Source organism: Nomascus leucogenys, chromosome 11 (assembly GCF_006542625.1).
Source record: "Nomascus leucogenys isolate Asia chromosome 11, Asia_NLE_v1, whole genome shotgun sequence".
NCBI lineage: Eukaryota > Metazoa > Chordata > Mammalia > Primates > Hylobatidae > Nomascus > Nomascus leucogenys.
This window is the reverse complement of record NC_044391.1, coordinates 117164741-117188967: the sequence shown is the minus strand read 5'-3', so window position 1 is coordinate 117188967 and position 24227 is coordinate 117164741. Positions and strand designations below refer to the sequence as shown.

Here is a 24227-nt window from a genome sequence, read left to right as displayed (position 1 = left end):
TCTCACTTTGTCACCCAGGCTGGAGTGCAGTGGCACGATCTCAGCTCACTGCAGCCCCAACTTCCTGGGTTCAAGTGATCTGCCCACCTTAGTCCCCCAGGTAGCTGGGATTACGGGCGCGTGCCACCATGCCTAGCTACATTTTGTATTTTTTGTAGAGATTAGGTTTTGCCACGTTGCCCAGGTGGTCTTGAGCTCCAGTGATCAACCAGCCTTGGCTTCCCAGAGTTCTGAGATTACCAGTGTGAGCCACTGGACCCGGCCAATATTTCTTATTTCATGAGAAAAAAACAAAACACATTTTAAATTGGTATCCCGTTACACGTGCACCTAGCTCTAATTACTAAGAATATTTTGTTAATTTCAAAAGTATTTAGTATAAATGCAAGTGAAAATATGTAGCCGAAAATGTGAAGAAGAGCCTACTTAGTAACTAATTTTTTCCTTTTTTTGCTTTTTTTTTTTTTTTTCTGAGACAGAGTCTTGCTCTGTCGCCCAGGCCAGAGTGCAGTGGTGTGATCTTGGCTCACTGCAGCCTCTGCCTCCTGGGTTCAAGCGATTCTTCTGTCTCATCCTCCCGAGTAGCTGGGACTATAGGCACACACCACCACTCCTGGCTAATTTTTAAAATTTTAGTAGAGACGAGGTTTCACCATATTGGTCAAGCTGGTCTTGAACTCCTGACCTCAGGTGATCCACCCACCTCGGCCTCCCAAAGTGCTGTTGATTACAGGCGAGAGCCACTGCCCCTGGCAATATATAACATTTTTTCTGATTAAACTTTATGTTGTTTACATTTAGTTTTATTCAAATTAGACAAATCATTGAGATTTAGAAAACGAACAAGGAAAAATAAAATTGTAATTTCCATAAAAAGTACTGTATATATTTTAATATATTTTCTTCTAGACTTTATGCATATATACTTACTGAAACATACTAAATTTGTTCAAATCCTTCGTTTTCTTTTTCTTTCTTTTTTTGAGGCAGTCTTGCTCTGTTGCCCAGGCTGGAGTGCAGTGGCATGATCCCAGCTCACTGCAACCTCTGCCTCCCAGATTCAAGCAATTCTTGTACCTCAGCTACCCAAGTAGATGGGATTACAGGCATGCGCCACCACGCTCGTCTAATTTTAGTATTGTTAGTAGAGATGGGGTTTCGCCATGTTGGCCAGGCTGGTCTTGAACTCTTGGGCTCAAATGATCAGCCCACCTCGGCCTCCCAAAGTGCTGGGATTACAGGCATGAGCCACCATGCCAGGCCTAAATCCTTTTTTATCATGCCTTCCTGATCTGGCTGGTACTGGGAGAGATGTTAGTCTTCCGCTGTTTTACTCTGGGGTCTCCATTATAATGGCTTTGAAATGTTGATTCAGAACAACCTAATAGATTCCAAGGATTCCAATAATCTTCTTCCATGATGATCTTCTTCCATGAGGAGGTTATTTTTCTCATGGCCCACTCTCACCTCCAGTCCTTGACTCACATAATTGGTATACTTAGGTTATTTTTAAGACTCTCTTTTTAAATTGCATATATTTAATTATTTTAAATCTTTTTAGAGATGGGGTCTTGCTGTGTTGCCCAGAGTGGTCTCAAACTCCTTGCCTTAAGCAATCCTCCTGTCTTGGCCTCCCAAGGCTGTGGGATTATAGGTGTGAGCCACTGCTCCAGACTACTGTACATATTTAAGATGTATAACATGAAGATCGGATATACATAGTAAAATGATTACTACAGTCGAGCAAATTAACCTGTCCTTACCTTCCATAATTGTCTTTTTACGTGTGTGTGTGTGTGGTAAGAGCACCTAATAATCTGCTCTCAGCACATTTTCAATGTATAATACGATATTATTAAGTATAGTCCTCATGTTATACATGAGATCTCTAGACTTACTCAAGACTCTTCTTTCTTCCTTTCCTTTCCTTTCTTTCCTTCTTTCCTTCCTTCCCTCCCTCCCCTCCCTCCCTCCCTCCCTCCCTTCCTTCCTTCCTTCCTTCCTTCCTTCCTTCCTTTTCTTCCTTTCTTTCTGGCAGAGTCTCACTCTGTTGCCCAGGCTGGAGTGCAGTGGCATGATCTTGGCTCACTGCAACCTCTGCCGCCTGGGTTCAAGCAATTCTCCTGCCTCAGCCTCCTGAGTAGCTGGGATTACAGGTGCCCACCACCATGCCTGGCTAATTTTTGTATTTTTAGTAGAGATGGGGTTTCACCATGTTGACCAGGCTGGTCTTGAACTCCTGACCTCAGGTGATCCACCCACCTCGGCCTCCCAAAGTGCTGGGATTACAGGTGTGAGCCACTGCACCCAGCCTATTCAAGACTCTTTTATTCCCTCCCAATATTGTTGTTTTGTTTGAAGATTGTGTCTTTGGACCCTTACTTTTAGCAGTAACAATTTTTTAACAATATCTTCAATGTGGTTAGTATCATTTCCAAGTTTCTTTTGCTAGTATTAGGTTTCTCCCCCATTGGAAGCTTCACGAAGGCAAGGATTTTTATATTTTGGAACTGCTATAACTTTAATATCTATAACTGTACCTGAAACATGATAGGTACTCAGTATTTGTTGAATGAATAAATCTGAGATAATGAAAGCATGAATGTAAGTAAACAAATTTTTTAAAGCAAAAAAAAAAAGTGACTCTTCCATTTTAAACTCTGGACTTTTATTCATTTTCAGTTTTGTACATTTTTTTCTTGTCATTGTTTTTGGGGCAGACTTACGTAAATTTACCCTGTTACAGGAATATGTGCTCTCTAGTCTATCTCTAGAATGTATGGTCATTTTTCCATTTATTTTCAAATACCGTTTCTGTAGTTAAAGCAGCATAATTATTCATTTATCATTCACTTTTTAAATCTTTGTCCTATAAGGAAGTAAATGGAAGTATTACTTCCTATAAGCAAGGAATTATTATATTTGTATATTTTAAAATAAGCCTTTGAGCAGTTAAATGCAGCTTCCTGGCTCAATATAAGGATATTTCTTTTTAGACCTTGGGTTTTCACCTGTGGAATCAGTAAGCAAATATTAGAAGATAATTTATTCTGGGGCTGAGTGGGGTGACTGACACCTGCAATCCCAGGACTTTTGGAGGCCAGGGCAGGAGGATCATTTGAGGCTAGGTGTTCCAAACCAGCCTGGCAAACATAGTGAAACACCTGTCTCTACAAAAAATATAAACAGCAAAAAAGAAAATAATTTATTCTGGGGATTCATACAAAAAAAGCTATTTGTGAGATGATGTAAACCTTCTTAAAACAGAAGATATTCTCAGTCTCACATTTTTCAGTACCCACAAAATGATGTCCTGTATGTTCTTGGATTGTTATTACACCAAATTCATTGATTCTTAAGATTTTCCCATGTCACACTGATTTGGAAAAGAATATTGTTCTAGGATAAATTTATTCCAAAACTATGGTTTCGTGTCACTGTTCTTTCCTAGGCAAAGATTTGAGGCAGCATTTGCTCATTTGCTTTTCTGCCATTGTTTTCCACTCAGCAGCATTTCATGGGTCTTTATGCTGACAAGGGACTGACAGGCAAAAAGTACACACTAACGATTGATATAGTGATATCTGTTGTATGAATCGTAGAGTTGTTTGGGGATCATTCTCAAACATTCTTTGACCTTGTAATCTCAGTTTTTGAAATCTACTCCTAGGAAGACAACTCTTAAGAGAAAAAACTCTCAGCAGTTTTTACTAAAATGTTTAGGGTGATTCTCCAAATAGCATATATGCCTAATAACTGAGATTAATATGATGTTTAAAAATGTTCCAGAAATGATGTTGAAGAAAACAAAGTAAAATATACACAGCAATTGCATTCATAAAAAGAAGTATAATTGGCTGGGCGCGGTGGCTCACGCCTATAATCCCAGCACTTTGGGAGGCTGAGATAGGTGCCTCACCTGAGGTCAGGAGTTCGAGACCAGCCTGGCCAACATGGTGAAACCCCGTCTCTCTACTAAAGATACATAAAAAAATTAGGCGTGGTGGCACACACCTGTAATCCCAGCTACTCGGTAGGCTAAGGCAGAAGAATCACTTGAACCTAGTAGGTGGAGGTTGTAGTGAGCCGAGATCGTGCCATTGTGCTCCAACTTAGGCAACAAGAGCGAAACTCGTCTCAAAAAAAAAAAAAAAATTGTTGTTGGATGTTGCAAGAGAATAAAATTATGTGACTTGTTGATCTTAAGTTTGTTGAATCCTTTTCAGATAAAGATGTTTAAAACATACATTAAAAATTCAGCCATTACCGGTCACGGTGAGTCACACCTGTAATTCCAGCACTTTGGGAGGCCAAGGTGGACGGGTCATTTGAGGTCAGAAGTTCGAGACCAGCCTGGCCAACATGTTGATATCCCATCGCTACTAAAAATACAAAAATTAGCCAAGCGTGTTGGGGCGCGCCTTTAATCCCAACTACTTGGGAGGCTGAGGCAGGAGAAGAATCACTTGAACTCAGGAGGTGGAGGTTGCAGTGAGCCGAGACTGCCCCACTGCACTCTAGCCTGGGCAATAGAGTTAGACTCTGTCTCAAAAAAAAAAAAAAAAAAAAAGAAAAAGAAAAAAAGGAAGGAGGGAGGGAGGGAGGAAGGAAGGAAGGAAGGAAAAATCAGCCATTATAACAAATAACTGCATAGAAGAGAAATGAGTTCATTTAAATTTGAGAAGTGCTTGAAATGGACAGTATAGCTATACATGCATATACGAAGTAAATATATAGAATGTATAAATACTGAAAACTCTAGATGTCATATCTGACAAAAACTTAGTATTTTTAGTGAAAGACAACAACCTCTGAACAACTACGGAAACATCTGTCACCAAGTAGAAATTATTTCTAACAAATTTGTAACTTTACTCTTGCAGGCCAAAGAGTGTGGCCAGATGCAAAATAAGTGGCTGATGATAAACATTCAAAATGTTCAAGACTTTGCATGTCAGTGCCTCAACCGCGATGTGTGGAGCAACGAAGCTGTGAAGAATATTATCCGGGAACATTTCATTTTCTGGCAGGTGAGAAGGAGAGTTAATCAGAAGTTTTGTAGAATTTTACTTTTGTAGTGTGGCATGTTGAGGGAAAGGAATTTGGTTATAATGAATTAAGACATTTAAAAAAAGGTAAAACCGGCTGGGGACAGTAGCTCACGCCTATAATCCCAGCACTTTGGGAGGCTGAGGCTGGTGGATCACCTGAGGTCAGGAGTTTGAGACCAGCCTGGCCAACATGGTGAAACCCCATCTCTCCTAAAAATACAAAAAATTAGCCAGGTGTGGTGGCAGGCGCCTGTAATCCCAACTACTCGGGAGGCTGAGGCAGGAGAATCACTTGAACCCGGGCAGCGGAGATTGCAGTGAGCCAAGATCGCACCATTACACTCCAGCCTGAGCAACAGAGCAAGACTCCATCTCAAACAAAACAAAACAAACAAACTGCTGTTCAGTAGAAGTATATTGTAAGCTATACACATAATTTAAATTTTTCCAGTAGCCACATTAAAAAAGATTAATCAAAATAGATGAAATTAATTTTAATAATGTATTTGGTTAAATCAATATGTCTATATAACTAATACAAAAATAATGAGATGATCTGCATTTATTTGGTGTTAAGTCTTCAAGATATGGTTTGTATTTTATACTTAAACCCCTTCTCCATTTGGAGTAGCCAGATTTCAGGTGCTTCAGTAGCCACTTCTGGGTAGTGGTTGCTGTATTAGACAGTGCAGGTATAGAAGATCTTGAGGTAATTGGAAGCATTTGGCTAAGACCTAGATTTTAGCTTGAGTTTGATACTTTTTAACTCTGTGTTCTTAGACATGTCACTTTAGTCTTCCTAGCTAATGAGATAAGGTTACAGACCTTGTACCATTTTTCCCCCACTGTGAGACAGGGTTTTGCTCTGTCACCCAGGCTGCAGTGCAGTGGCATGAACATGGCTCAGCCTTGACCTCTTGGGCTCAAATGATCCTTCCACCTCCGTTTCTTGAGTAGTTGGGACCACAAACATGCACCACCATGCCCATATAATTTTTTTTTTTATTTTTTGTAGAGATGGGGTCCTGCCATATTGCCCAAGCTCGTCTCGAACTTCTGGGCCCAAGCCATTTGCTTCCCTTGGCTTCCCAAAGTGCTGGGATTACAGGCATGAATCACCGTGCTGGCTCAATTTTTTAATTTTTTATTTTGTGAAAAGTTATAGAAAATAAAAACTTATGAAGGAGCTTAATTTTTTCCCCTACTCTAAGATATACTATTAATGTTATTAGCCAGGCGCAGTGGCTCACGCTTGTAATCCCAGCACTTTGGGAGGCCGAGGCGGGCGGATCACGAGGTCAGGAGATCGAGACCACGGTGAAACCCCGTCTCTACTAAAAATACAAAAAAATTAGCCGGGCGTGGTGGTGGGCGCCTGTAGTCCCAGCTACTCGGAGAGGCTGAGGCAGGAGAATGGCGTGAACCCGGGAGGCGGAGCTTGCAGTGAGCCGAGATTGCGCCACTGCACTCCAGCCTGGGCGACAAAGCGAGACTCCGTCTCAAAAAAAAAAAAAAAATGTTATTAATTTGCCTGTTTATATTTTACAGGCCCCTAAATTTAATGTAACTTTAATGGTAAAATTCCTTGTATTTTATTCAACAAATATTGATCGAGCAGCTCTTTGCTTTAGCACTGTGCTGGACTCTTGAGCTTATAATCTTTCTTTCTTTCTTTCTTTCTTTCTTTCTTTCTTTCTTTCTTTCTTTCTTTTTCTTTTCTTTTCTCTCTCCTTCCTTCCTTCCTTCCTTCCTTCCTTCCTTCCTTCCTTCCTTCCTTCCTTCCTTTCTTTCTTTCTTTCTTTCTTTCTTTCTTTCTTTTCTTTCTTTTCTTTCTTGGGTCTTGCTCTGTCACCCAGGCCAGAACACAGTGGTGCACTCATAGCTCACTGCAGGCTCTAACACCTGTAGACTCAAGGGATCTTCCCACCTCAGTCTCCTGAGTTGCTGGGACTATAGGTGCACACCATTAAACCTGGCTAATTTAAAAAACAAACAAAAAAAACTTCTCGTAGAGATGCCCAGGCTGGTCTCAAACTGCTGGCCTCAAGCTGTCCTCTGCCTCTGCCCCACAATGCTAGGGTTATAGGTGCGAGCCACCATGCGGAGCCATAATCTTTTTTTTTTTTTTTTTTTTTTTTTTTTTTTTTTTTGAGAGAGAGTCTTGCATTGTCGCTTGGCAGGAGTGCAGTGGCGTGATCTCAGCTCACTGCAGTCTCTGCCTCCTGGGTTCAAGCGATTTCCCTGCCTCAGTCTCCCGAGTAGCTGGGACTACAGGTGCGCACCACCATGCCCAGCTAATTTTTTGTATTTTAGTAGAGATGGGGTTTCACCATGTTGGCCAGGATGGTCTCAATCTCCTGACCTTGTGATCCACTCGCCTCGGCCTCCCAAAGTGCTGGGATTACAGGCGTGAGCCACCTTGCCCGGCCCATAATCTTAATATATTGTGATTTATTAAGATGTATATGGTTGAGAGTTACGAATGACATAGGTTGACAGATAACTTGAGCAGGAGGAATAATACCTCATCTGAACTGGGAAAGAGGAGGAATGGGTCAATATGTTTATGGTAAATTTCCAGAGGGTGCTGAAAGTAGGAAGTTGAAGGAGTTCAAACCAGATGACCTTCATTTTCTTTTTAGTGTAGGAGTGAGATCTTAATACATATGCCAGAGGTATATTTGGAGAGCTAATTGATGTTGGTATATTACAAGGTTATAGTTGGTTCTTTTCTTAGAGGCTGACTTCTTTCTTCTATATCAATGATTTAACAGGTTTATCATGACAGTGAGGAAGGTCAGAGATACATACAGTTTTATAAGTTAGGGGATTTCCCCTATGTTTCCATATTGGACCCACGGACAGGTAAGATTTATATCAGCATGCAGCTTTTAACCTATTACTTGTCTTTCAGTTACCTAAATGATTGATCTTTAATATTTGACTGGATCTGTTTTCAGAATTGTAGTAATTTAGGTGAAGGTTTCCTGTTTGTTTCCCTTTATAATATTTAAACATCTATTGATGTATGTATTTAGGACATCGTTTTCTGGCAACATTGGGAGATGGTAGTATTTTATGTTTGTGCAGTTCTGTTCTTTTGAAGAATAACTGATATGTTCATCTTACCTTTTTTAAGGGGTTTTTAAAAGTTTTTTTATCGGCCGGGTGTGGTGGTTCATGCCTGTAATCCCAGCACTTTGGGAGGCCGAGGCGGGCAGATCACGAGGTCAGGAGATCCAGACCATCCTGGCTAACACGGTGAAACCCCATCTCTACTAAAATTATTTAAAAAATTAGCCGGGCGTGGTGGCGGGCGCCTGTAGTCCCAGCTGCTTGGGAGGCTGAGGCAGGAGAATGGCCTGAACCCAGGAGGCGGAGGTTGCAGTGAGCCGAGATCGCGCCACTGCACTCCAGCCTGGGCGACAGAGTGAGACTCCGTCTCAAAAAAACAAACGAAAAGTTTTTTTTTATCACTAAAATATTAAGATTGCCCAGATACTAGTTGTGATCCCACCCGAGAAGCAGAGGGTGGAGCTGGTTTTATTAATTGATTGTGTTTTGTATAGATATTGCTTTGTCTGAATCTCTTCTTCCTAAATGGCAGTAAGCGATAGCAGCGCATAAGATAGTTGCCCTCTCATTATTGGTGGGAATCTGTTAGGTGAGTATAATTGATGTGACTTCTAGGTTATGAAGACACTATATAGCATAAGCTAGTTGAGAGGATACGTCTTTACAGTACACTTTAATTATGTGTATGCTGAAAGAGAAACTTAATGAGAATGTTCAGAAAGATTCTAGATATTATATTTATAGATCCTGGTTTTTAATCTGTGCATATGCTGAAAGAGATACTTAATGAGAATGTTCAGAAAGATTCTAGATATTACCTTTATAGATCCTGGTTTTTAATCTGTGCATATGCTGAAAGAGAAACTTAATGAGAATGTTCAGAAAGATTCTAGATATTATATTTATAGATCCTGGTTTTTAATCTGTGCATATGCTGAAAGAGATACTTAATGAGAATGTTCAGAAAGATTCTAGATATTACCTTTATAGATCCTGGTTTTTAAATCTGTGCATATGCTGAAAGAGATACTTAATGAGAATGTTCAGAAGGATTCTAGATATTATATTTATAGATCCTCGTTTTTAATCTGTAGGTCAGAAGCTAGTAGAATGGCACCAGTTAGATGTATCTTCTTTCTTGGACCAAGTGACGGGATTTCTGGGTGAACATGGACAACTGGATGGACTTTCTAGCAGTCCCCCCAAAAAATGTGCCCGTTCAGTAAGTATAATTAGGAGGTGGTGATGGGAAAATAAATGTAATTGGTCGTAAGCATCTTATATAAAATGTTTGATGTTCAGATGGTAAAGATAATCTAACTAGTGGACAACTTTCACTTGTGGCTATAGCATCTTAGATATCCTCCTTATATTTTGATAATTTCCCACATGAGAGTTCCATCTTCTTGGTGAAATCATGATACTCATACTCCTCCCAGTCTGTCTTGCAGCTAGAGTGCAGGCAGATGCCCCAGGATCTGGATTTAGAAGGAAGCAATGTGAATAGGTTGGGCAGGAGGACTGACCTGGCAAGCCTAGTGGTAGAGGTGGCTACTTCCTTAGGGACAGCTCTGGGAGGGCTTCTGATATCCAGGTCTAAATAGCAGTGAAAGTGGTCGGTTTTTTTGTGTGTTTTGTTTTTTGTTTTGGAGTGAGATCTTGCTGTTTTGCCCAGGCTGTCCTAGAACTCCTGGGCTGAAGCAGTCTTCTCACCTCAACTGACCGAGTAGCTAGGACTACAGGTACATGCCACCACACTGGAAGTGGTGTGTTTGTTTTTTGCTGGAACAACTGTCATGGTATAGTTGAGCATTTTTATTGGTTAATATAGCTTTAGGGCCTGGCTCTCTGGCCCTCCTAGAATTTACTTCTATACTTAATTTCTAGAATATACTATTACTAGGTAGACATGTTTGATAATTGGTATCAAGATTGGTTGCAAATAAGAGACTGAACTTGCAAAGATACAGCAATCTCACATTGGTTTTCATGTCTGTTTGGGTTTGATAGCAGTAGGGATAAAAATAGTTTTGTTTTGTTGGTTGTTTTTTTTTTCCTTTTTTTGAGCTGGAGTCTTGTTCTGTTGCTAGGGCTAGAGGGCAGTGGTGTGATCTTGGCTCACTGCAACCTTCGCCTCCCGGGTTCAAGCGATTCTCCTGCCTTGGCCTCCCAAGTAGCTGGGATTACAGACGTGCACCACCACATCCGGCTAATTTTTGTAGTTTTAGTAGAGATGGGGTTTCGCCTTGTTGGGCAGGCTGGTCTCAAACTCCTGACTTCAAGTGATCCGCCCTCCTCAGCCTCCCAAAGTGCTGGGATTACAGGCGTGAGCCAACGCGCCCGGCCTGTTTTTTTCTTTAGACAGGATCTCGTTCCATTTCTCAGGCTGCAGTGCAGTGCTGTGATCATGGCTTGCTACAGCCTCCACCTCTTGGGCTCAAGCGATCCTTCCACCTCAGCCTCCTAAGTAGCTGGGACCACAGATGTGCATCACCATGCCAGCTAAGTTGTTAAAGTTTTGTAGAGACGGAGGTCTCCATATGTTGTCTAGGCTGGTCTCAAACTGGCCTCAAGCAATCCTTCTGCCTCAGCCTCCCAAAGCGTTGGGATTCTGGGTGTCCCGGCAAAATTTGTATTGTATTGTATTGTATTTATTGTATTGTATTGTACTGTATTGTATTGTATTGTATCGTATCGTATTGTATTGTATTTTTTTTTTTTTTTTTTTTTTTTTTTTGAGACGGAGTCTCGCTCTGTCGCCCAGGCTGGAGTGCAGTGGCACAATCTCGGCTCACTGCAAGCTCCGCCTCCCGGGTTCACGCCATTCTCCTGCCTCAGCCTCTCCGAGTAGCTGGGACTACAGGCGCCCGCCACCACGCCCGGCTAATTTTTTTGTATTTTTAGTAGAGACGGGGTTTCACCGTGGTCTCGATCTCCTGACCTCGTGATCCACCCGCCTCGGCCTCCCAAAGTGCTGGGATTACAAGCGTGAGCCACCGCGCCCGGCCTGTATTGTATTTTTTGAGATGTGGTCTCATACTGTTGCCCAGGCTGGACTGCAGTGGCATGATATTAACTCACTATAGTCCTTGCAGCCTTGAGAGAACATGAAAATAAAAAAAGAAAACTTGCTAGCCTTGAACTCCTGGGCTCAGTTGATCTTCTTGCCTCAGCCTCCTGAGTAGCTAGGACTATGGGTGTGCACCATCATGCCTGGCTAATTTTTTATTTTTTGTGGAGGCAGGGTCTCAATATGTTACTCAGCCTGATCTCAAACTCCTAAGCTCAAGCAATTCTCCTCCCTTGGCCTCCCAAAGTGCTGGGATTATAAGCATGAACCACCATACCATGCCCAGCCTAAAAATAGTTTTAGAAGATGTGAGGAACACTTCCTTCAGTTATCACCTGTCATAAAGGAAAAGCCCTAAGGGATAGTATAGAACTCTTGTTGGCCAGGATGGTCTCGAACTCCTGGCCTTAAGCAGTTCTCCTGCTTGATTTATAGTTTTTTTGAGAGCTTTTTGTTGTTGTTTCCTTTCTTCCATGTAATGCTTTATAATGTCGTTTTCTGCTTTTGATAGCATGTTAATGCTGACCTCACAATGAATTGAGAAGTATTTCTTCCTGTTTTCTGCAGTAGTGTCTGTAGAATTGTTATTATTTCTCCCTTAATGTTTGATGACATTTACCAGTGAAGCTGCATGGGCCTAGAGTTTTTTTTGGTGGAAAATTTTAAACTACAAATTCAGTCTTATCGGTAGATACATGACTACTTGGTTATCTGTTTCTTCTTGGATAAGCTTTAGCAAGTTGTATCTTTCTAGGGATTTGTTCATTTTACTATATTGACAGAGTTCATTATAGTCCCTCGTGATGCCATTAATGACTGTAGAGATTGTAGTTGTCCCCTCTCAATTCTGTTTTTGGTAATTTGTGGCTTCCCTTTTTTCCCCCTGACAGTCTGGCTAGAGGCTTAGTTTTATTGATCTTACGGAACCAGCTGGGGTGTGGCATGTGCCTATAGTCCCATCTGCTTGGCAGGAATATTGCTTGAGCCCAGGAGTTCAGTAGTGTGCTATGATCATGCCTGTGAGTAGTCACTGCACTCCAGTCTTTGGGCAACAGTAAGACTCTGTCTCTTAAAAAACAACAAAAAAACCCAAAAAACTGCTTTTGGGATTTTGGTGGGGTTTTTTTGTTTTTTGTTTATTGTATTTGCTTTCTAGGTCATTTATTAATTTATGTTTTCTTTGGGCTTAATTTTATTTTCTTTTCCTGGATGTATACTCTTTTTTTTTTTTTTTTTAAAGGTGGGGAAGCTTAGGTCATTAATTTGATACCTTTCTCTCTTCTAATATAAGCATTTAATTCTGTAATTTTTTGATAAGTACTGCTATTGCTCAATACTATTTTCTAGCTACAAGAGAAATTAGTAAAATGAATTTTTTAGTTGAACATGTTTTATAAACTTAATTAGGGTTATATAAGTAAGGAAATGAGAGGAGAATGAAATTCAATAGGAGCCTGACAGTGTCTGCCATGGCCACAATTTTTTAAATCAAGCTACATGCTATATGTGCAATGTCACTGCTGTAAATTTACAATCCACCTAAGCCATTGCATGTCACATAGACACCTCTACTTGCTTTTGAGGGGTGGTAAGTTAACCTGAAGTTTACTTCAAAATTTTCCTTTGGCCGGGTGTGGTGATGTGTGCCTGTAGTCCCAGGTACTTGGGAGGCTGAGGTGGGAGGATTGCTTGAGCCTGGCAGGTGGAGGTAGTAGTGAGCCGAGATTATGCCACTGCACTTCAGCCTGGGTGACAGAGTAGAACCTGTCTCAAAAAAAAAAAAAAAAAAAAAAACCACCACCAAAAAAATGTTTTTCCCTTTAATTTTTAGCTACATGATTGCCTGATAGTAAAAGCCAAAATGTGGTTTCTTTAGTTTTTTATTAGCAACCCACATTTTTTTTTTTTACCTATTTATTGTGGAAAATTTTAAGCATATTCAAAAGTTGAAGTAGTTTATTGAGCCTCTTTGTTAGCTAATTTCGGTAATTATCAACAGATGGCCAGTCTTCTTTCCTCTATATCCCATCACATCTGAATTATTTTGAAGCAAATCTCAGAATTCATTGTTTCATTAATTAATACTCTGACATATATATTTAAAAGATAAAGGCTTTTTTATTTTTAAAAATACTATCACAATGCCTTAAGAATGAGCAGTAATTCTGTAATATCGTGAAATATCCAGTGTTCAATTTTAGATTATCTTACAATTTTTTTCCTCCATCGTATGTTTGACTCAGGAGCTAAGTAAGTTCCACTCAAACAACATATTTTGTGATTCATTAAGTTTAGTAAAATCTGTGGCATTAGAACTTTACCAAGGGAAAAACTGTAGAAGGTTGCATTTCTCGTTATCATAATGAAAACCTTCATTGTAATTAATGGAATTACTAGTTGAAGAATACAGTGGTGAACAAAGTAAATATTTGTCTCTATGTTTTAGTCATTTTAAAGAATGGTGTTTTGACTTTATAGTTAAAACTTTTAATTCTTGTCTTTCTCTAGGCAGGTAATAGATAAACTTTCCTTGATTTTGTTCATTTTGATTTTTTTTTTTTTTTTTTTTTTTTTGAGATGGAGTCTCGCTCTGTCACCAGGCTGGGGTGCAGTGGCACGATCTCATGGCAACTTCTGCCTCCTGGGTTCAAGTGATTTTCCTGCCTCAGCCTCCTGAGTAGCTAGGACTGCAGGCGTGCACCACCATGCCCAGCTAATGTTTGCATTTTTAGTGGACATGGGGTTTCGCCATGTTGGCCAGGCTGGTCTCGAACTCCTTACCTCAGGTGATCTGTCCGCCTCAAGCCTCCCAAAGTGCAGATGTGAGCCACTGTGCCTGGCCTGTTTTGCTTTGTTTGTGTGTTCACTGGAGTAGCACTTTTAATTTCCTTCAGGAACTTTTCGTTGCATTCACAGCTTGGCTGTTTGGTGCAAGAGGCGTAGCTTTGTGTCTATCTCAGCTTTCCACATGCCTTTCTCACTAAGCTTAATCATTTTTAGTAGAGACGGAGTTTCACCATGTTGGCCAGGATGGTCTCGATCTTTTGACCTCTTGATCCACCCGCCTTGGCCTCCCAAAGTGCTGGGATTACAGGCGTGAGCCACCACGCCTGGCCTTCATTTTGATATTTAAAAAAATGCCTGTGCTCACTTGAACCCAGAAGTGCAAGACCAGCCTGGGGAACATAGTGAGACCCTGTCTCTTAAAAAAATATATATGTGTGTGTGTATGTGTGTGTGTGTGTGTGTGTATATATATATGTATGTATGTATGTATGTATGTATGTATGTATAGGCCAGGTGCGGTGGCTCACGCCTGTAATCCCAGCACTTTGGGAGGCCAAGGTCAGGAGTTTGAGACCAGCCTGGCCAACGTGGTGAAACCCCATCTCTATTAAAAATACAAAAAATAAAAAATAAAAATTAGCTGGGCGTGGTGGCGGGCGCTTGTAATCCCAGCTACTCAGGAGGCTGAGGCAGGAGAATCGCTTGAACCTGGGAAGGCTGAGGTTGCAGTGAGCCAAGATCGCGCCACTGCACTCCAGCCTGGGCAACAAGAGTGAGACTCCATCTCAAAAACAAAAAAAAACAACAAAAACGTGTGCGTGTGTGTGTGTGTGTGTATACACGCACATATATATATCTCCATTCCAATTTGGCTATGTAAGATGTAGTCCTTGCTCTTAAAGTAGAAGGGATACAGTCAGCAGAACATAATAATGAATGGCAAGCTATTATTTTTCTTATGCTGTTTGACTTGTTTTTTGGTTTAACTTGTTCTTTTTCCTGTGTTTTATGACTCCATCTCACAGGAGAGCCTTATAGATGCAAGTGAAGACAGCCAGCTAGAAGCTGCCATCAGAGCCTCCTTACAAGAAACACATTTTGATTCAACACAGACAAAACAGGATAGCCGCTCAGATGAAGAATCTGAATCTGAACTTTTTTCTGGCAGTGAGGAGTTCATATCCGTTTGCGGCTCTGATGAAGAAGAAGAGGTCGAGAATCTTGCCAAGTCCAGAAAGTCTCCCCACAAAGATTTGGGGCATAGAAAAGAGGAGAATAGAAGGCCGCTGACTGAGCCACCAGTCAGAACTGATCCTGGAACAGCCACAAACCACCAAGGATTGCCAGCCGTGGATTCAGAGATACTGGAGATGCCACCTGAAAAAGCAGATGGAGTGGTGGAGGGGATAGATGTGAATGGTAAGTTACATTTAGACATACTTTACTGCAAACTTAGATATTGGGGCCGGGCGTGGTGGATCACTGAGGTTAGGAGTTCCAAGAGCAGCCTCACCAACGTGGCAAAACCCTGTCTCTACTAAAAGTACAAAACTTAGCCAGGTATGGTGGTACGTGCCTATAGTTCCAGCTACTTCGGAGGCTGAGGCAGGAGAGTGGCTTGAACCAGGGAGGCGGAGGTTGCAGTGAGCTGAGATCACGCCACTGCACTCCAGCAAAACACTTGAATAATTGCTGAATGGCTGTATTTATTTACATATTTATTTAAACTAATATTCTGTCTTAAACTCCTGTATCCCTTTTTTTTTTTTTAAACCCTTCTTTTAGGACCAAAAGCACAGCTGATGTTGCGGTATCCAGATGGAAAAAGGGAACAGATCACTCTTCCAGAGCAAGCTAAACTGCTAGTAAGTACAGGCTTGCTTTGGTTCAGTTCCGACCACTGCGGTAAGACGAGTCACAAATTGTTTGGTTTCCTGGTGCATATAAAAGTTACGTTTACATTATTCCATAGTCTTATTAAGTGTGCAGTAGCTTTATATCTAAAAAAAAGCACATAACTTAATTAAGAAAAGCTTTTGCTAAAAAGTGCTAATGATCCCCTGAATCTTCAGTGAGTCATCTTTTTGTTGGTGGAGGGTCTTGATATTGATGGCTACTGACTGATCAGGGTGATGGGTACTGTGGCAATTTCTGAAAATGTGACAGCAATGAAGTTGCTGCATCAATTGCTTCCTTCGACAAAAAATTTCTCTGTCGCATGTGTTGCCGTTTGATAGTATTTTACCCACAGTAGAACTTCTTTCAAAACTGGAATCAGTCTTCTCAGAATTTGCTGCAGCTTTATGCACCAAGTTTATGCAGTATTCTAAATCCTTTGTTGTCATTTCAACAGTGTTAAAAGCATCTTCAGCAGAAGTAGATTCCATCTCAAGAAATCACTTTCTTTGCTCATCCATAAGAAGCAACCCCCCTCCCTTTAATGTTTGATCATGAGATTGCAGCAGTTCAGTCATATCGCCATCCTCCACTTCTAGTTCTAGTTCTCTTGCAGTTTTTACCCCACTTGCAGTGAATTCTTAACCCCTCAAAGTCATCCATGAGGGTTGGAATCAACCTCTTCCAAAGCCCTGTTCATGTTGATATTTTTACCTCCTATGAGTCGTGAATGTTCTTAATGGTATTTAGACTGGTGAATCCTTTCCAGAAGGTTTTCAGTTTACTTTGCCCAGATTCATCAAAGGAATCTGTATTTATGGCAGCTATAGCCTTAAAAACAAAAAAAAAGTTGGCGGGGCGGGGGGGGTCTCTTGCCCAGGCTGGAGTGCAGTGGTCATAGCTCACTGTAACCTTGACTCCCTGCCCCGGCTCAAGTGATCCTCCTACCTCACCCTCCTGAGTAGATCACCATACCCAATTAATTTTCTTTTTTGTAGAGATGTTTTATTGCTGTGTTGCCAGGGCTCGTCTCAAACTCTTGGACTCAAGTAATCCTCTCACCTCAGCCTCCCAAAGTGTTGAGATTTGGCTCCATGCCTGGCCAAAATGTATTTCTTAAATAAGATGATTCCTTGATCCATGGGCTGCAGAATGGATGTTGGGTTAGCAGACTGGAAACAACATTCATTTTTATTTACATTTTCATCAGAGCTCTTACGTGACTAGGTGCATTGTCAATGAGCAGTAATATGTTGAATCTTTTTTCTGAGCAGTAGGTCTGAACAATGGGCTTAAAATATTTAGTAAGCCATGCTGTAAATTGATGTGCTGTCTTTCCAGGTTTTGTTGTTAGAGTTGTAGAACACAGACAGAGTAGATTTAACATAATTTTTCAGGGACCTGGGATTTTGGAATGTTAAATGAGCATTGGCTTCAACTGGAAGTCACCAGCTACATTACCCCCTAACAAGAAAGTCAGCCTGTTTGAACCTTTGAGTGCAGGCACTGACTTCTCTCTAGCTGTGAAAGTCCTTGATGGCATCTTCTTCCAATAGAAGGCTGTTTTGTCAAACTTAAATCTGTTATTTAGTGTCGTTACCTTCATGAGTTATCTTCACTACATCTTGTAGGTAAGTTTCTGCACCTTCTGCATCAGCACTTGCTGCTTCACCTTGCACTTTGATGTTATGGAGGTGGCTTCTTTCCTTCAACCTCATGAACCAACCTCTGCTAGCTTCCAGCTTTTCTTCTGTAGCTTCCTTAACTCCCTCAGCCTTCATAGGATTGAAGAGAGTTAGAACCTTGCTTTGGATTAGGCTTTGGCTTAAGGGAATGTTGTGACTGGTTCGATTTTTCTCTACAGACCACTAAAACTTTCTCCTTTTCAGCAGCACAGCAATAAGGCTGTTTTGCTTTCTTTCCTTTTTTTTTTTTTTTTTTTTTGGAGACAGAGTCTTGCTCTGTCACCCAGGCTAGAGTACAATGGTGCGACCTCAGCTCACTGCAACCTCCACCTCCCAGGTTCAAGCAATTCTCCTGCCTCAGCCTCCCGAATGGCTGGGATTACAGGCGCCTGCCACCACACCCAGCTAATTTTTGTATTTTTAGTAGAGATGGGGTTTCACCATGTTGGCCAGGCTGGTCTTGAACTCCTGACGTCAGGTGATCCGCCCACCTCAGCCTCCGAAAGTGCTGGTGTGAGCCACTGCTCCCGGCCTGTTTTGCTTTGTTATCATTTGTGTGTTCACTGGAGTAGCACTTTTAATTTCCTTCAGGAACTTTTCCTTGCATTCACAGCTTGGCTGTTTGGTGCAAGAGGCCTAGCTTTGTGTCTGTCTCAGCTTTCCACATGCGTTTCTCACTAAGCTTAATCGTTTTTAGCAATTGACTTTGAGGATGGACAACACTTCCTTTCACTTGGGTACTTAGAGGCCTACAATGGTAGGTTATTAATTGGCCTAATTTCAATACTGTCATGTCTCAGGAAATAAGGAGGCCTGAATAGAGGGAGAAAGATGGGAAAACTCCCAGTAGGTGGAGCAGTCAGAACATACTTCTTTATTAAGTTTGCGGTCTTGTGTGGGCGTGGTTTGTGGTGCCCAAAAGCAGAATAGTAACATCAAAGATAACTGCTCACAGATCATTATAATAGATAAAATAATGAAAAAGAGAAATACTGCAAGCATTACCAAAAGGTGACACAGAGACATGCAGTGAGCACATGCTGTTTGAAAAATGGAGCCAATAGAGGCACTTGACACAAGGTTGCCGCAGACCTTCAATAACTTGAAGCACAATGAAACAGGGCGTCGGAAGCATTTTCTTGAAGCAGAGAAGCTAATTTATTGGAGTAAGTTCAGTGCTTGATAATTCTTTGAAATAGGTGTGGGAGGCCAGGTGCAGTGGCTCACTCCTGTAATCCCAGCACTTTGGGAGGCCAAGGTGGGGAGGATCACTTGAGTCCAGGAGTTTGAGACCAGCCTGGGCAGCAAAGTGAGACCCTGTCTCTATTTAAAAAAAAAAAAAAAAAAAGAAAGAGGTGTTAGATGTTTAGTCTGATCTCTAACTGCAAACTGTGGTGAGTCATTTTGTTGTTGTTGGTTGGTTGGTTGGTTGTTTTGAGACAGGGTGGCTCTGTCGCTCAGGCTGGAGTGTAGTGGCCCAATCTCAGCTCATTGCAACCTCTGCCTCCTGGGCTCAAGCGAGCCTCCCACCTCACCCTCCCAGGTAGCTGGGACTACAGGTGTGTGCCACCACACCCAGCTAATTTTTTAAAATTCTTTTTTGTAGAGAAGGGTTCTCACTGTGTTGCCCAGGCTGGTCTTGAACTCCTGAGCTCAAGTCATCCTCCTGCCCCAGCCTCCCAAAGTGCGGGGATTACAGTTGGGAGCACCTGGTTGTGAATCTTAATTCTAATTAGTTTATTTCCTTCCCAGATTCAATTAGGTAAGCCACATAAGGTATGTTCCAGTGAAGATTTTTCTGTTTCATGCCTGCATGGAATAGAAACCCAACTGAAATGATTACTTCTGGAAAAGGATGACTGGAGTTATTTGAAGAGGATAGTGGTTTTCGTAGCAGCTGCAACTGCAAAGTGTTTAAGAACCATGTCTGGGCCGGGCGCGGTGGCTCAAGCCTGTAATCCCAGCACTTTGGGAGGCCGAGGCGGGCGGATCACGTGGTCAGGAGATCGAGACCATCCTGGCTAACACGGTGAAACCCCGTCTGTACTAAAAATACAGAAAAATTAGCCGGGCGTGGTGGCAGGCGCCTGTAGTCCCGGCTACTCGGGAGGCTGAGGCAGGAGAATGGTGTGAACCCGGGGGACAGAGCTTGCAGTGAGCTGAGATCGTGCCACTGCACTCCAGCCTGGGCGACAGACCGAGACTCCGTCTAAAAAAAAAAAAGAACTGTGTCTGTTTTTCTCTCTCTTTCTCTTCTGGGGCCTGTAGGTTTTCTCTTGGGATTCTCTGCTTCACACCATTCTCTGCATACTGGTGGCTTTTGTTTATTCCTCAGCTCGCACGTGGTTTATCATGGTGATGCTGTGGGCATTTTCATCTAACACAGCTGATGAGCTTTCTGTGGTTTTTGTTTTGTTTTGTTTTTTTCTTACTTTTCTTGGAGACAGGATCTGGCTCTGCCCAGGCTGCAGTGCTGTGGGGCATGACCTCGGCTCACTGCAACCTCTGCCTCCCAGGCTTAAGCCATTCTCCTCCCACCTTGACCTTCCCAGTAGCTGGGACTACAGGCACACACCACCATGCCTGGCTAGTTTTTATTTTTATTTTTACCTTTTTTGAGACGAAGTCTGGCTCTGTTACCCAGGCTGGAGTGCAGTGGCATGGTCTTGGCTCACTGCAACCTCTGCCTCCTGGGTTCAAGCACTTCTGCCTCAGCCTTCCAAAGTTGGGATTACAGGTGTGCACCACCATGCCCAGCTAATTTTTTTGTATTTTTAGTAGAGATGGGATTTCACCATGTTGGCCAGACTGATCTCAAACTTCTGACCTCAGGTGAGCCACCACGCCTGGCCCATATTTTTTGATGGGATGGGGTTTTGCTATTTTGCCCCAGCTGGTCTCCAACTCCTGTGCTCAAGCTGTCCCGCTCCTTGGCCTCCCAAAGTGCGGGGATTACAGATGTGAGCAACCGTGCCCCGACACCCTCTGTTTTTAACTGCTGGAAACAGAATCTTGAGTCTGACTAGCTTAGCTTAGCCTGTGAATGAATCCCTTGGGTCAGGCATTACTGGCCGTTTGCTGTGGCTGGAGATAATTAGGCTGATTCTTGAAGACTGTGTTACTGAAATGCAAGCAGTGTTGAAGTTTGATGGGAAGCAGAGAGGGAGATGTTGAAGAAACCTGCAAAAGATGGGAATGGTCCAGTTTCTGAGAAGGCAAGAAGAGATTCAGTGCACAGGTGGCAAGATTGGGGGTAGGTAGAATGAAGGACATGTCTTCCTTGATAAAAGGAAGAAAGGAAAACAGATCAAATGTTTTAAAATGAGAACAATAATTTAATTTTATAAATAGTGACTGGGTACATTTATTGGGGAGACAAGTAATAGCTGTGTATTTCAGTATCACTTAATGGCTGTAAGTAATTGGGTTCAGATTTATCTCCCTGTCCGAAGGTTTATTTTGGCCCTTCCACAAGGGCAAGCTTTGGTTATATGAAAGAAGAACTTACACTTAATAGCTGATCTAAAATGATTAAAAAGAGAATGTTTTATATTTAATTCACTAATACGCTCTTTCCTTTTTTTCCATCTAATGGCTTTGTCTTTCTCTTGTTTTTATAGGCTTTGGTGAAGCACGTCCAGTCTAAAGGATACCCAAATGAACGTTTTGAACTTCTCACCAACTTTCCTCGAAGGAAATTATCTCATCTGGACTATGATATTACATTGCAAGAGGCAGGCCTTTGTCCTCAAGAGACTGTCTTTGTACAGGAAAGAAATTAACACCATGTCTTGACCTCTCTCAGCTCACCCCTTTTTTCCCTTTTCCTATGAGATACCATGTCACTAAGTATGCATTTTGGCTCATAGGACCACAGAGCCAAAGTTGGGCAAGCAAGTCACCTTCCTTCTCTTACTTCTTGATCTCTCCTGTAATCAGTCTCTTTCTTCGCCTCTGTTTCTTTCTCCTCTTCTGTTTTCTCCCCACTCCGTACCCTTCCTCCTCCCGCCTCCCTCCACACTTTTCTTTCTTACCTAATCTGGTGACCAAACTGAAGTGTAAGGATACGACCTCTCCTAGTACTAGCAGCAGGAATTGTGTGTTCCAGTAAGTGGTCTCTTGCACAGCACTTTTTTGGGATCAAATGTTAACATTACTCCCCAGACTCGTCGGGCAAAGGAATGGCTAGATTCAGAGTAAGAACAACCCTCCCTTTTTTGTAAGCCCCCATGTTTAGTAGGGAGAAGAAATTCTCTAACATGGGTTTGGTTTTGTTGTGTTCTTCATGTGGAAATATCACTTAACAAAATATCCAGGCTTTTGTTTACGTGGAAAAAGCATCCCTTGTAATTATTGCTCATCATACTTAAAAACTTTTTTCAAAGGATTTTCATGTTCCCAGCTATAAGGACTATTTCCATGACATGTGTTATTGGCAGAATGAGTGTTAAATATGGAACATATAGCATGGGGTGACTTTCATTGTCCTAGCCTGAGACAGTTTTCTTTATTACTCTGTATTGATCCTGCTAGTCCAAGAATGGACATTAAGTGAACCTATCGTGGTGACTGGGATAGGAAGGTGCTTGCTATTTTTGCCAGCACGGCATATTAGTTCCTTTGGAGCCCTCCATTGTCTGAGTCTGCAGTGATCTGTAGGAAGGCAGCTGGTCAATAATCATGTAGTACAATGGCGTGGAATTGTAACCACTATGGTTATTGATTGTCCTGTGTTGTTCCAGGCATACTTAGGTATGTCCCTGGGGAAAAAGAAAACCATTCAGCTGAGAGTTGCTAACCATGTTCTTTTGGTTAGAAGTAATGGTTCATTTTTTGCCCCTGGTTGGAATAGTCTCTAAAAGGCTCTGGTGACTGAATTGAACATGAGGCCGCATGCTGTTTTCTTTCAAAAGGAATCAAAATGGAAAGCCTCTCTAAGGGGAAGACCTTTAAACTCCATTCAGAAGACAACGTTTAGTAAGGAGGATGGCGGAGGTTACTAGTAATTTTCAGATGTTGTGGGTTTTTTCTGCGAACAAAACCCAAAATCAAATTAGAGTTGGTGAAAGCTTTCTTCAGTATTTTTTAGAAGAGGCCATCTTCAATCTGTGGAATACCATTTACACATCAACTTCCCCTATGCTCATTTCGTATTTTGAGCTTAAATGGAGTCCTCTGAAGGGGTAGTCGTGATTCTGGTGGCAAAACTAGAACTTTTACTTGTAAAATGAAAAATATTAAATGGACCTTTTTGTCAGTTGAGAATTTAGATTCATTCTTTTATCTGAGGAACATATGTTCCTCAGATGTTGTGTAGACACCTTTAGGTTTTCATCTACTTTAAGATTGCTCTCTTGGCAATTAGGGGATTTGGGAAAAGAAGAAAAAAAGATGCTATGTGTTGCTAGTACACAGTTATAGGATATGGTTTCTAATGGTTGAATTTTGAGGAACTCTCCCTAAAGAATGAGTTATGTATCTCCTCAAGGAAATCATGGAAAATTCTTTTTCTTCTTCAGTGAGTCCTTTTGAATTAATGTTCTTACATTTTTTTCTAAGTCTGTGTAAGTGCTTATGTATAAGTATATAATTGTATAAATATTTATAAATATATTTATATAATTACGGTTTCATTTCTACCTTGAGTCAAAGTTCTCTCTTTAGATTGGTGACTGAGTAATACACTTTGGTGTTTTTTCATAGGCTCTTGAGGCTTAACTAGCAGCTTCTGATTTATTGAGTGAAAGATGGTTTTCATGTTAATTCCTCAGTTGTAGCTCTGAACTTGGATAACATACTTGCCATTTGAAGAATAGAGCTGTATACTGTCAAAGGTGCACTGGAGGGTAAAACATTTGTTGGTAGTAGACAAAGTCAGAAATCCAAAAATTCAGGGAGGGCACAGGGTAAGAAGAGGAGATTTGCTCAGCTTTGTGCTCTGACGGTGGCCATCTGTACTCCAGCAAAGTCATAGCTGAAGCCCAGATCGCTCAGACATGTCAAGTCAACCATGTTTCCTATAGGGCTCTGTTTCATTCTCTTTACCTTCTAGCTTCTCTTGAGAAAACAGTTGGGAGAACTGCCAACATGTTCATCAGTGAGAGGGTGTAGTTCTTTCCGATATGTTCAGCACGTGCACGTTCATTGATGAGAAACCAAAGTGACTCTTTCAGCTTGGGTTACTGTGAGATGATTAAGTAGATATAAAGTGATTTAAAAGACGGCATGGTACTTTCACCCAGTTTAACATGCAGCTGGGATGTCTACAATACAAGATGTGGTGGGTTTTATTTTATTTTATTTTGAGGCAGGAGTGTAATTATCTTAGGGTTGATATAGAGGCCCATGGGGAGAGTTACGAATTGTACATGGGAAGAGTCCATAAGGAGTATTGCCCTGCTCAAGAATTTAATCCACTGACAGAGTATGCTTCTTCCAGTTTGCCTTACTTCCTCTGCAAGTTTCTTTGCTCCTTAGGGCAGAGGTTTTATTGAATAGATTAAATGAGGTCAGTAAGGTTAGTTAAAAATAGTCATTCCCTGTGGATGTTGGACACAGCTTGAAAGGAGTGTTAAAAAAAAAAGCTAAGGAGGAAAACAAGAAAGATAGACTTTGAGTGTGATAAGAGAAAAATACAGGGAGATGGAATGGAAACTACCGGGA

The 24227-nt window shown here is 41.5% G+C and overlaps 1 protein-coding gene across 1 annotated transcript in view; it reads left to right on the top strand.

Moving 5' to 3' along the window:
* UBXN7 (UBX domain protein 7) overlaps positions 1 to 23203 on the top strand; it is a 79518-nt gene extending 56315 nt beyond the window's left edge. Inside the window, exons 6-11 of the mRNA XM_030823017.1 lie at positions 4884 to 5030; positions 7826 to 7916; positions 9221 to 9348; positions 15009 to 15402; positions 15769 to 15848; positions 21185 to 23203. Of these exons, the coding sequence (XP_030678877.1) occupies positions 4884 to 5030; positions 7826 to 7916; positions 9221 to 9348; positions 15009 to 15402; positions 15769 to 15848; positions 21185 to 21346 (1002 nt within the window). The 3' untranslated portion in view covers positions 21347 to 23203. The remainder of the gene's footprint in view (positions 1 to 4883; positions 5031 to 7825; positions 7917 to 9220; positions 9349 to 15008; positions 15403 to 15768; positions 15849 to 21184) is intronic.
* The last annotated feature ends 1024 nt before the right edge of the window (positions 23204 to 24227 follow it).